At 43.6% G+C, this 13862-nt stretch overlaps 1 protein-coding gene across 2 annotated transcripts in view; it reads right to left on the minus strand.

The window, feature by feature from the left end:
- Positions 1-1385: 1385 nt before the first annotated feature.
- Positions 1386-13862, minus strand: part of ncam1a (neural cell adhesion molecule 1a) — a 280059-nt gene continuing 267582 nt past the window's right edge. For both annotated transcript variants that reach the window (XM_084564733.1, XM_084564734.1), the window contains 3 exons: positions 9734-9938; positions 7188-7304; positions 1386-1543 (listed from right to left, as the gene is read on the minus strand). In XM_084564733.1, coding sequence (XP_084420859.1) covers positions 1423-1543; positions 7188-7304; positions 9734-9938 — 443 coding nt within the window. In that variant the 3' untranslated portion in view covers positions 1386-1422. The remainder of the gene's footprint in view (positions 1544-7187; positions 7305-9733; positions 9939-13862) is intronic.

Here is a 13862-nt window from a genome sequence, read left to right on the forward strand (position 1 = left end):
TGACCTATACTGCAGCCAGACACCAGGGGGAGCTCTACTTGCTTTGGCTTCACGTTAGAGGAGCAGCTCCGCCGTCCATATTTATACAGTCTATGGGTCAAATCGACGCCAAATTTTTCTTAAATGCTAAAGTGATGTATGACTTGTATGCATTTGTTTCACCAGTTCATTTTCAAGCGGATGACGGCATCCGACAGCATCGACGAGAGCTTGAGAAAAACACACTAGTGTGAACAGTTTTAACAGAGTGTACTGATCATTTCCCATGACTTATTTTTCCATTATCATTAAGTTTATAGTAAGAACTTGCCCATGTGTAGTATAAATCTAACCATTTTCTTTTTTTTTACCTTATTTTATCATCAAAGTTTTTTTTTCTTAAAATGCAGTTCTATTGTGTGTGTAAATGTTGCAACTGCATTCACGGCTGTCTCCCCCTTCCTTTAGCTAGAGGTTAGCCTGGTTTGGTTAGCTTGAAATAAGGCCCAAGATGGCTGCCGAGATGCCTGCGAGGACTTTGAATCTATTAAATCTGAACCACGTACGGCACTTTGAACACGCAGCACGACTAAACACGACTTTAAGGAGGACGGGGTTTTAAAATTCGTTAGCCTTACCGTAACGATAAATCTTTCTCACATAGCCATGGCTACACGAACGGACCAGAACGACATGGAGACAACATTTAAGAAAAAAATTAAAATAAAAAAAATTGAACAGGGAGGTGGATGACAGCAACATGTCGAGAAATACAGTCACTTTGCAAAAAAGAGGCATGCTAAAGTTCTAATCTCTAGCACTGGAATAACACATTAAAAAAGCTAAATAGGCAGAGAAGCCTGCACATTATTCAAACACAAAGAAAATATATCAACAAAGGAAAAAAAAAAAAAAAAAAAAGACCCATAATGCATTACCATGATGATGACCATACTGCATAAAGAATAGTAGTATTGGTAATGTACATGTCTTACATGTGTATACATTATGAAGGCAGTAATCTGTGAAGTAAAGCTACAGTCCAACCGTGGTTATCTAGAGGAAAATAGTATAGATTCCGTTCCGCATTTAACGAATGATCCATTTAATATTACGCACAAGAAAGAAGGGTGAATTACAAGTATGAATTTTATGATTTCTTTTTTTTTTTTTTTTTTTTTAAACACGGACGTGAAAGGAACTAAGGCAAGTGCATGTGGTCTTTACATATTCCTGGTCAGAAGACACTGTATTTCGCTTTTCTTTTGCTTTTTTTTGTTTTTTTTTTCCCTAATGCAGTGGGGTGGTGTGTGACATTACTTTGAGGTTTCAGTGACTGTGACCACCCCCTTTAAACCTTAAAAACCCACGCCCCGAAACCCCCCCACCCAAACCCCCAACCCCTAGCCGCCCTCTTCGTCCCGCCGCTCTTGGGGAAGGAGATTACGCTTTACTCTCGTTGCCGTTCATCTGAGGAGCCTCGTTGGGGACCGTCTTCACCTCGGCCGTGGCATTCTTCACCTCCGTCTCGCCTTTAGTGCTTTCGTCCTTCACAGTCTTACCACTGCCGGAACCGAGAGAGAGAGAGAGAGAGAGAGAGAGAGAACCAGAAAAACAAAAAACAAAAAGAGAGGAGACTCCGTTAGCAGCGAATCACTAAGTCTCTCTTTCACAGCTAAACTGTCTGCTCTGAGCTGCCTTTTGTGTAATTTTTCAAAGAAAACAGGAAAAAAATTCAGGGGGAAAAACATGCAAGATGCTTTGAGGGAATTTGTTTTCCCTCCTGGAACTGAATGCATTTCACACATAATGGGATCAAGCTCACTATCCTAGCCAGACATCAAATAAGAGTACATGGATGTCACAGCTACTTTCAAGGAACAATGAATGCCGATGTGGAATGAGACAGGGGCTGGTACAGTAGGCACAATGCATGAGGGAATGAAAGACTGAGGCATAACCTACAACGCAAACTACAATACACAAGAGGATTACACGCCATCTGGACTGGAGCTGGGACACAATGGGAAAAAGACTTTAAAGCCATACATCACTTAAGTCGAATATTTTCTGGTGCTCCGGCTTCCATTTCCAAAAAGCGGGGGTGCTTCCCTTCTCTTCTTCTTCTCTTTTGTGTCGGGCCTCAAATTTCAATTTAAAACTGCACACACTCCCCGTGCGCTTAACAAAGGCCGGGCCGGGGACTAACGGGAAGCGTAACTGTATCCAGCCTTGACCGCATTCTTAGCGTAGTGTTTCTTTTATTTTTTTGGGGTAAACTCTTATTTCTAATATCACTTTAAATGTTTTTGTTCAGTCTAACGCTCTGATAGCACCCCCTGGAGGCTGAAATGTGTTTTGCAGAGCAGTAGTTGGGCAAAAGTATAAAAAGTTGAAGCGCGTGCTCTTGTTCTGAAGTGGAAGTGCAGAAAGCCATTGCATTCTGCAACACTGACATAATTAAGTGCTCTACATATTGCATCCTCAACATATATGACACTGTATGCTATTGTATATACTAATACGTTCTATACTGTAACTTTCACTATAACATGCAAATGTGAACATATTTATGTGCATATGTATACGTATACATGTTAGGGTATACTGACTGTCCATACCTCATATACCAATCTATATATTAGTAACATATACTATTATTGTTAAATACTTACTTAAAGGGGAACTTATTTCTGGCATAAAATATGATCGTTCACTCACCCATATAACTTTGGTGTTATTTGGAGTTGTTCAGACGATATTTAGATCCAGTGGAGCGCCGCATATATCCATATAGTGGGAGTGACTGGGGCACCCAGTAAATAACGCATTATCTGCTGCGAAACTCGTTCATTTCACCAATATTTTGGATTACTGAGCGGCGTCGGTAACTCCGGATTCAACGGGGAATAGCGTATCATAACAAAATATTGGTGAAATGAACGAGTTTCGCAGCAGATAATGTGTTATTTAGAGGCTGCGTTTCGGTGCCCCAGTCACTCCCACTATATGGATATATGCGGCGCTCCACTGCATGTAAATATCGTCCAGACGACTCCAAATGACACCAAAGTTATATGGGTGATCGCATTTTATGCCAGAAATAAGGTCCAAGTTGTAAAAAAATGGTAATTTAATACAGTAGTCATAGCTTGTTCCCTATGACTGGTTTAATTTTGCACTTTTTTTTGCTATTTTGCACTATTTTGCATTTCTGCGTTTTGTTATGCATGTACCTTTAACAACTTTGTGCAATGACAAAGTTGAATCCAATATTTTCTAATCTGATCGTACCACATTTATTCATGTGACATGCAGGCGTTTCAATTCCGCGGAAACGGCCCCCAGATTTCTTCCTTCTCAGCAGAGACAACGAGTCCCGAAGAGAACCGACGCCGCTCAGAAATCCAATAAACCCACAAAGAAATCTGACAAGGCATTTCAGTGTTGGGATGCCGAAGACCGATCACCGCGTAGATCAGCGGGAGAGCCGTGCTCAGCCCTGTCAGAGTTATGAAGAAGAATCTCTCCAGTGACAAGTTGGGTTTTTATCAAGGTGATGTTGAGCTGACAGGAGCCCTGCTTCCAGCTAGCTCTCAACTCCCCATCCTTCATCTCTGACATCTTCCTCAGGCCATCCGAGTGAGCAAAGTATGAGATGAAGGAGGGAGAGAAAGAGGAGTGACTGTCAGTAAGCCTCTGTAATTCATCCTCTGCCACTGCGTTCTCACCCTCCTCTCCTCAGACTTGTCAGGCATCAGGAATATCTGCAGCCTCCGAGGGCCAATACTCCAAATAACACCGACACACGAATTAAAACGGAAAACAGAGGTGTCTGGGAAAGATTGTGAGATTGGCTTTTTTGTTTTTTTCGGCCTTCAGAATCTATTATCCTTTTTAAAAACTAGGAGGACGGAGAACAATATGGTAGCGTTGTCGAGCAAGTTCATTCACCACTTTACAACTGGAAAGATTCCTCAGAAAGATGTGTCTCTTTTATCAAAAAGAATTTCTCATTTAGAGTATGCAGCAGTGCTTTTCACACAAACTCCAGCCGCCACGAACAAAGCATCCGCTAGCTGGATCGTTTTACATCCTGCATTATTTTTCTCTTTGCGTTTATTTAATGCAACACGGCAGAAATCATCGTCAACATAAAGCTTATTTGAGCATTATTTCCCGATTGCACACTCTGTCGTGCCCAGCACTCCTAAGAAGTACTTCCGTGTCATGGATATTCGTTGGCGCACATGCAGCTGAAAGACGGCGGTGGATGAGCGACAGTGTGAGTTCATCAGCGTTCATCCAATGCTCCACATCTGACTTGGTGATAAAGGCATTAATGACGGGCCTGGATCGTCTGCACTATCCTGAGCGGCCATATTACTTTTTTTTTAGACTACGAATCATGTAGAGCCTGTGCAACTGAAAAGTTTTAATTTATTGTTTAAGAAGCACAAATAGCGAACTGAATATTATGTGTGGGAGTTTTTTTTTTTTTTTAGCTAAGATTGTTTGAGAACTCCGCAGCAGAGTAAAGTTCAAGAAAGAAATAAGTATGTAAACGATGATGGACGGTTTTCAATTGAAACCTCGGGTCACTGTTACCATCTGCCTTTAATTTCTCTTCAGTTTGACCAATTTAGTGATTGCGTCTCATCCGCCTGGTTGAGTCTGGTTGTAATGAGCTGTTTTTACTCTTTAAATGTTCTCAGAATCATTGCAGGCATCGTAATTGCTAACGCTCATTTGATGATTTGGACGACTGGATTTGCACGGCGACTTTGAAGCCGGTACAAAACGCGTCACTTGGCTGCACGCTGATGTCGATGACGATGACGCGGCGGTAACTGATGGCGTGGATGAAATGTAGCAAGTCGCATGACGGGAGAAAGATCGTCCCTGTCAGGTGAGTAAACAAACAGGCGGAAGGTGGAGGTGGAGGTGGAGGTGGTGGTTGGTGACGACAGGCATGCGCTGGTAGCATCATAGTAGCTCACGTTGTAGCCGTGCTGTTTTGGCAATACTGAAGGACAACTCCACCCTTGAAGTCTTACGAGAATTAATCATCAACCTACAGTGTCTGATGCTCCCACTCTGGTTCATATTTGTTACCACCTCGCCAATTCATAATGCTTGAATACTAGCTCTACAGGTGACTGATGGAAGTCTAAGAGGCCGATACATTTTCTGGTTAGATTAAAAATATATTTTTTTTCTACACTTGAGATCCTCTCTTGATATAATTTAACAAAGTTAAAAAAAAAAAAAGAAGAATCTTTGATCTCTGCTAGACGAGGTATTTTGATTACACACCTTGGCCTCTGACTTCTATTTTACAATGATGTTATAAAAGAATGTTAAATTATAAAAGTTGGCTCAGTTTATTGAGCTGAGCTTCAGGGATGAAATAAAATCAAACTTTAGTTTGCAACATGCCTGATGGCGTGGGAGTCTGACACCAGAGCGACACCGTTTGTCATTTTTAGGGCGAATTCTTCCTCTGAAACGGCAGACCTGTGTGCTAGTAGGATGCTATCAGAACAGAAGTGACAATCAAAGGAATACAGTAATGGAAGTGTTCATACTCATGTTGGGCTGGTGTGGTCGAGTCTGTGCACGGGGCATTGGGGGCATCCTTGGCCGGGCCGTCTACTTGTAAGTCCTTACTCTGGGTGCTGTCAGGGGCTTTGACTGAGTCACTCTGCTTCTGCGGCCCGTCGGCATTAGCAGAGGGTGGGCTGACTGGATCTGACACTGGGGGCGTTGGGTCTGAAGAGGGGGCAACTTTAGGGGTGTCGCTCAGGTCAACCAGGGGCCCGACGTCAGGCTGGGTGTTAGCTTTAAGCGAACCGGGATCGGCTGCAGGGCTGTTTTTTGGGGCCACTTTGGTCGGGCTGGAGGCGCTGGCGGTTAGTGTGGTGCACTCGCTAGCAGGACTGCTCTGCGCCGTGCTAAAGCTCTCGGTAACTGAGTTAGCGGCGGTGGAGGGGAGCAAGTTTACCACCATGGAGGGGGTTTCTGCAGCGGCAGGCCTGTTTGGTGGGGAGGGAGCGGGGTAAACAAGGGAGGAGAGGGAGAGGCGGGGGGAGTGGACACAGGGGGAGGAAGCATAGAGCCAGAAATGTGAGGAATATAAGAAAGAAGGGGAGCGACAAAAATAAAGGGGTAGAAGCAGAGTGCAGGTCAGGGAATAAACAAAAGCAGAGTAAGAGCTACTGTGCTGCAGTGAAAAAGTAAAATCTACACAGTCAAAATGTTAGCAACGAAATATCTTTGGAGGGGAAACATAAAATAATCCAATAATGAACTATAGAGGGAGGAAGGAAGGAGTGTCAGGTCTTGGATACTGGCGTGTTTTTTTTTTTTTTTTTTAAACCAACAAAGGGAGTGTTTGTTCTTGCACTGGTTTATGCGGCTCGGCAACCTCAGGGCCGCTCAAATTTGGTAGGAAAAGATGAACAAACGTCTCCATAGAAACGGAATAATTAGAAGATGCGTAGTTGGTAATTATAAAATGTGTTCCCGTCAGACATCAAAGCCTCCAGTTGGACAAAAAAAAAAAAAACACACGCAAAAGACGAGCGTTAAGGGGCTTTGCTTGTTGGTTGCTCGCACGGTTGTGGCAGAGTCTGCATTGCGGAAGTCAAAATTAAGAGATGAGGGTTTAGGGATCATGTATACAGATGCACTATTGGTGGTGCTGAATGGTGACCTAGTGAAATCTGTGGGCATTATAAAGCTATATTATTTGAGTTTTTCTAGTTTGGGCCTGAGCCAAATCGTGCAACACGGTCTATAGAGGGCACTACTGGAGACGTGTAAATATTTGAGTCCTATCTCCTACTCAGTTGGCAGACCCAGCTTTCCCCTAGTCACACTTGACCTCCTGTCAGGTCTTTTCACACCTGCTTTACCCTACGACTCCCTCTAGTGGCAGACTGAGTCAATGGCATTGCTTCCAACCCGCCTGACTCTCATTTACTTGTCAGCCAAAGGATTCCTCCGCAGACACTTTGCCTCTACGTCCCGCTCGGGGATATCTTGCGATCATCTAGTATTATTTGAGTTTTTCTAGTTTGGGTCTGAGTCAAATATCATTTGTAGCATTTCTTTTATTTATTTTTTCTTTCCTGAGACTAACTCGATGATATCATTCACCTCCTACAGCTATGTTCTCGTTCTCTGACTTGCTGATCCATACTCACTCGGGTTCCGTCAACGGTGTGGTCTCATTGGGCTCGATGGGACCCCCTCCCTCTTGGTTCGGGGTGTGTTCTTCCTCTGTTCTCACTTCAACAATAGGCTCCTTAGACTCATCTTTTCTGTTTGCAGAGGATTAAAAACAAAAGTGTTACGTAGTCATGGGAAGTTCAGCTCTTTTCCGAGAGCCGTCTCTTTTTGACTCCCAAAGAAGAGTCGGCTCTTTCGGCTCCCGAACGGCTCTTTATTTACTATCGTTTATAGCCTTATATTTTAGCCCAGCTTAGCAAATACATATGGTTTGGGTGTTGATAAGCCCTTTTGGGATTTAATGTTTTTGTGAGAAGCCTAAAGATCGTCTCATTTTGTGCAGTTATTCTGTTACAAAAGCATTCTTACTTTTGTTTAATGTTTCAATACAACGTTAATTGTGCAACGAATGAACAAAACACTGCAATCAAATCCAAATCCACAAGCAAAAACAGAACCAAGCTCAGTAAACAAACGGTATAAATGTCCTTAGTGTAAATTGGCACTGAGAAAAATCAGATGCCTCAGCTTTGATGTGATCTCTCCGTGAGTATCTGCCCTGTTCACCGCTGTCTGCTGTCTTACTCAGTCCACCTCTCTGCTGAACAAGCAAAAGGAAAAACTCGATGGGAATCGGTTCTTCTGATGCTCTCAGAGCCGGCTCTTTTGGCACATCACTGGTGCTACGGCGCTAACTGTGTTTGCCGTCAGTCTGTTAAACGCGGCGGGCTACTGGAGAGAGATCTGGCAGCAGCGGCGGTACAACAAATGGGCTCAAACACGCAAAAAAACAAGGACGGCCGTTTAATCTGTCACACGCTCTCCCTCATTCTCTTCCAAGTTCTGATCTCCGTCCACCTGGATCCTCCTGCAGGCTCTGATGGTAGGTTTAGCCACACTGGCACCACACTGCTCTCTGACTGTGCTCAGTGAGCTTTAAAGCGTTAGGGAGTCCCACATTTGGATGTAAGTTGAAAAAATAAATAAATTAATTAATAAAAATCTCCAGAACTGAGCACATATCAGGATCTGACCTCAATAAATGTGGTTTAGATGAAGTATCTGTTTGCTGTGCTCATAGCTGGCATGGCAAGAGACACTTCAACACTTAAAGGCTGACTGACTTTAATACTTGAAGAATGTTTGATCAAGCCCAGGCTGACGTGCAATAAATGGATTTCAACATGACTGGATACTGACAAGAGAAATCTGCTCTGAATATTTAGCTCAGCGTCTCGGGAAGTATACTTTTTTTTATCCAAAACTCAGAATCAAATATCACCTTAGCATCACAAATGGAAAACAACTAGCCAATGGCAGGTCTGTCGGGAAGGGGAAGAAGTGGGCGCATGTCTATATGGTATATATATACCAATCAACCACAACATTATGACCGCCTCTAACCACCCTCTCGTCGTTAAATCATCTCGTAGTTATCAACTTCCTCTGGGGACACGCTGTTGATCAATGCGTCTGCAGCTGGAGCTCAGATGATGTCCTCTTTACCGCCATTGTTGTCGTCTGATATTGCTTTGAAAGCCGAAGGTGCCGACAAATGCTGCTCAGTTTCATTCGAGCCCAACTGAAGATTCAGCTTAAGCTGTTATGAACGAGTTTAACGGCACACTTCCTCTTTTTACTGCTCTCTTTATTTTCATGACAGTCATATATATATATATATATATATGTATATATATATGTATATATATATAAAGAACGATCATATCTATCTATCTATAGACAATGATCAGGCATAACATTATGACCATCTTCCTAATATTGTGTAGGTCTCCCTTGTGCCTCCAAAACTCATCAGAGACTCAACAGAGAATGGACATGGGCCTTCTGAGGGTGTCCTGTGGTGTCTGGCAAAAAGAATGTTGTTAGTGGGGGCCTTTGAGGGAAGGGGAGGGGCCTCTGTGGATCATCCCACAGATACTTGATCAGTTTGGGATCTAGTGAATTTGGAGGCCAGGTCAACACATTGTGCTGTTCTTCATGTTTTTTTTTTTAGTTGTTCCTAAAGCGTTTTTGTGTGTGTGCCTGTGTCAGGCTGCGTCCTGCTGGGGATGGCTGCTGCCACCAATGAGTGTCACTGCTATGGGGTGGGGGTGCCTGATCTGGTCTAGGTGGGTGCTACATGTCTAAGTAACATCCACATGAATGAATGCCAGGTCCAAAAGTTTCCCAGCAGAACACTTAATTGTCAGATGGTCAGTGTTATTTACTTCTACTGTCAGTGGTCATAATGTTGTGGCTGATTTGTGTTGTGTATTTGATCACAGAATAGTCGCAGAATGGTTTCTGGTTTCAGAGCCGTGGATGGACAAGACGAGAATCCTTGATAGTAACTCAAAAATACTTACTAAACTGCAATGTTTCTACCTCTTAATTAAGTCAAGAATATAATTTTTTTATAATCTGATAAACACAGAACTAGTACATTTGCATTTATTTGGATTCATGCCTGCATTCAGCTTCAGGTTCAGTGACAATGACGATGATGATGACATCTGCTTACGTGAACGCTGCCTTGCCCTCCTCGATGTCCTTGCTCTTGGCGCCGGGGCCGGCCTTCCCGCAGAAGTTGACGGCGATGCACATGAGGAGCCCGCACTTGTTGAGGAAGTAGCAGGTGACGTCCACGCCCACCAGCAGCAGGAAGAAGACCACGATGAGGATGCCCACGATGGCTCCGGTCCCCAGGCCCGAGCCCCCAGTGGCGTCTGGACGGAGCAAGGGACGGGAAGAGGGGGGACGCGAAAGCGAAGCAGGCAGAAGAGGAGAAGAGGGTTAAAGACGTGGGGAGAGGGGGACAGGAAGGAAGTTAGAAAGAGAGAGAGGGAGAGAGAGAGAGAGATGATGAGATGAGGGGTGCGGTATTTAACGTGTCAGGTGTGGCAATCTAATTTTTACTCTTGATCATCAAGATGGCCGACACACTTGAGGCGCTCAGTTTCAAACACAATCACAGAACACAAACACAATCTGTATAACATGAACTTTATCTACGAGCCACTCTATTACAGTATGATGTAGATATATTTAAATTAGAGGTGGCGATACTACAAAGGTAGGAGCCCTCAGTTCTGACCTGTAGCTCCCATGGCACTCGTTTCTACATGGCAGCATATAATGTAAATACCACATGACATAACCAACAGATTTATCTTTTACAATAAGAAAGAAAATCTTAGAAACTTGCTTGAGACTTGATAAAAATGAATATAAATGTTAATCTAGCAGGAGGAGGACACAACATTAGAAAAACGACATCAATCACTGACATTTGAGGATAATGTAAGAAATGGAGATTGGTTGGAAGGTCAGTTCTTAACTTACCACTCTGATCACACCTGAAAGAGCTTTCATATTATTTTTCTTAGTTCTATACAGTGTTTTTTTTTAATCTGCTGCTACAAAAAACTTTCTTCAAACGTAAAGGTTAAAGGAGGGTTATCTCAGCAGCCGTTTTATCTCAACACATGCGAGCGGCCGTCACATTTCGAATTCAACTCTGGGGGCAAAGTGCAGACACGGGTTTATTTTCTCCCACAGATTATTCCACATATACAAATGTACATGCAGTTTATAGACAGGGGAGGAATAAACAGGATTTGGAGGTCAAGGCGGATCAAGGCTTCGCATCTGGATTTGCATCTGAAGAACAGCTTTCTTCAGCCGTCATCGTTCGTTCTGGCATTCGATGACATTTCTGCAAACCCCCCCCCCCCCCCGAATTGTACAAGGCAGCCAAATTTCTGCAACCTTCAAGTGCATTTCAGCAGAAATAAAATGATTCTTTAAGGGGAAAAAATAAGCACAGACTCCATGCACTGTACACAAATAATAATCATAAAATACAGCTTTTCCTTAAACGGTTAAAATCAGGGCAACTGAACGCATGCTGAATGCATCAAAAACACAAGCAGTTAATGCATGAAAATGCATTTAAATGCCCTCTATTATTTAACACTTACTTTTGGAAGAACTGTGATAACAAAGGAGGGAAGCGTTAAAAAATTAGTTTAGGGACGGATTTTTATTTAAGGAGGGACAAAACACAAGCTACTTACCACCATACTTCAAACTGGAGAAACCTTTGAGAGCACTTAATGCATGTAAATACAACCAAATATGACTTTTACAGTATATTAGTAGGAGTTTGTGATATCTCTTAGTCACGTTCAGATCTTGCAATTATGCCTGCATGGATCACAGGATTTACAAACCAAACCCTGGTTCATCAAGAATCTAATTTCCACACAATCACGTTAGCTCTTTAAGTTGTATTGTAGAGAAATGGTAAGTCATCGAACCGCGACTGGCTAACGCTAACAGTTAGAAAGCAACTAACAACTACACGATTCCTTTAATCGGTGGAATTAAAATGAGCATGATTTATTGTCACCGGTTTTCTCGAGGCTGCTTGTTTCCGTCAATGTCTTCTTCTTCTTCTTCTTCTTAGGCCTTGAATTTCTTTTGGAACATTGGCCATTAAAGAATCCCCTCCACCCATGCCTGTTCTGGGCCATCTTCTTCTTAAGCTGTTGCCACGTGAGTCCCAACCTTCTTGAACTCTTGCTCTGAGCTTCTTCTCTAGGTCTTCTTGGGACGACCTGTGTTGTTTCTTCTCAGCGTGTGACCAATCCAGATCCACTTACTCCTTTTCATCTGTACTTCTATTGGTTCCTGGTTGGTGCGTTCCCACAGAGTGATGTTGTTGATCGTGAAGATCCAGAAGATCCCGAGGATGCGTCTTAGGCAGTGGTTCATGAATGTCTGCAGCTTGCTTATGAAGGTAGGGGTGTTCTTCCATGTTTCGGATCCGTACAGCAGTACGACTTTGACGTTGGAGTTGAAGATTTTGAGCTTGGTCTTGCCTTTACGTCTTCCTCTGGCCAACGCTTCAATGTACGTTTGCATAAAGCTGACTCTTCGTCGACTCACCCACGTCATGCTTTTGGGTACCTACTTGGGCCTCTGAGAAGAGCTGGAATGTGGTGCTCAGCGCGGCCACCTCGACACTGTCCCGTGCAAGGACGTCAACGGACGACATTAGGGTGGAACTGGACGCAGGCCCAGCTTCACCATGTCACCTCACACTGCCTCAAATCGTCGCTGCCAATCAGGGCACACCGAGTGAAATATCAAACCGCATCAACTGGGTCGTTTGCGTGCAGCGCGTTAAACTTAGAAGACGCCGCTTTTGTAAAAATACACCGTGCCATAACCCAGTGAGACCTTTAACTGAAGCTACCTACTGCATGTCAGTGAGGCTTCGCTTACGGCAGAAAAGCTCAATCACCTTGCAGCATCAAGGACTCGTCAAACCCTCTGAGGAGGACGTGAGCCCTTCTGCAGTTTGAAGGCCATATTTTGTGTAAACTGTTTATAGGCTCAGCCCAGAAGGAGGGAATAAGGAACATGGTGCAGCTGCAGCAGAAAGGGTCTTACAACAGTCTGCAGCAGCACACTGCAAAATCTTAAAGTGCGAATTAACCGGAGAGACATCGGCGCTGTGAGTGACGCTACTGGAGCACAACCAGCTCTGGTGTGGCCAGGATTTAAGGTTTAAGGCCAAATCTGCGCAAACGTGAAGGTGTGGCTAAAGCGGTCATTCTGCACAACCACAGCAGAAAGAATTAATTATAGAAGAGGACGCTACGTCAGGTTCTGGACCAACAGCCCTGCAGAGACTATTGCATGTTCGGCTACGACGCATTTAACCAATCAGATGTAATTTGGACGACCGCTTAGCCACTTTTAACCGTTAACTGCGGACACATTCACTTCGATTAGCGGTACGAGCAAAATGCAGTATCAGTTTTTATACACTATACAGACAGTGATGGACACGTCATGCACAGTTCCATTATTTACATACCGCAATTACCTTTTCACTGGTCCACTTTACATGACATGTTTACCATTAGGAAATAAAACTCCTGGACTTGGTAGGTTTACTGGCACTGCCTTCGCGCTCTATTAAACACAGTGTGAGTGACATAAATAGGGATAAGCGGTGGTTGTAATTCTCTTGGCTTTCTGAAGAGGGTCAATTTTTTCAGTCTTCAGATTCTGACTTCCGAATAAACAACTTTTCATACTGCTGCGAACGTTTGCCCTTATGTGGCACACCACTTGCTGTGGTGCAGAGTAAAAAACAACAACAACATACTTTTAGAATTTCTGTGCCTCTCAAACATGTTGTGTTTGTGTTTCCTACAATCCAATGACAGATTTTCAAGTGGAAACACAGCCCACGGCCACCTCAGACATTTCATTAAAAATCTTCCTCTTATTTATTTATTTATTTATTTATTTTCTGGCTGCACTGTAGAATGCATGCACGTTAATTTTCTCTGATGGCTGTGATCAAAGTGGCAGGAGCGTGCCACGGCTCCGTGTACTTATACGGGGGCTTCAGTGTTGCAGACAGCACTTGTTTTTCCTCTGCTCATTGCTTCATTTGCATTTTAACAGGCACAATAAATCATGAGGCATGTATTCGTGCGCCAAGGGGGTGAGGGGGGTGGCGGTGGTGGTGGCGGGTTTCTCATCGAATGCTCTCACTGAGACATAAAGCACAAATCTACGTGTCTGGCTGGACTGCACAAACATTTCTCTTTACAGGCTTGTCAGGTACT

Source organism: Chelon labrosus (assembly GCF_963514085.1).
Source record: "Chelon labrosus genome assembly, chromosome: 17".
Classification (NCBI taxonomy): Eukaryota; Metazoa; Chordata; class Actinopteri; order Mugiliformes; family Mugilidae; genus Chelon; species Chelon labrosus.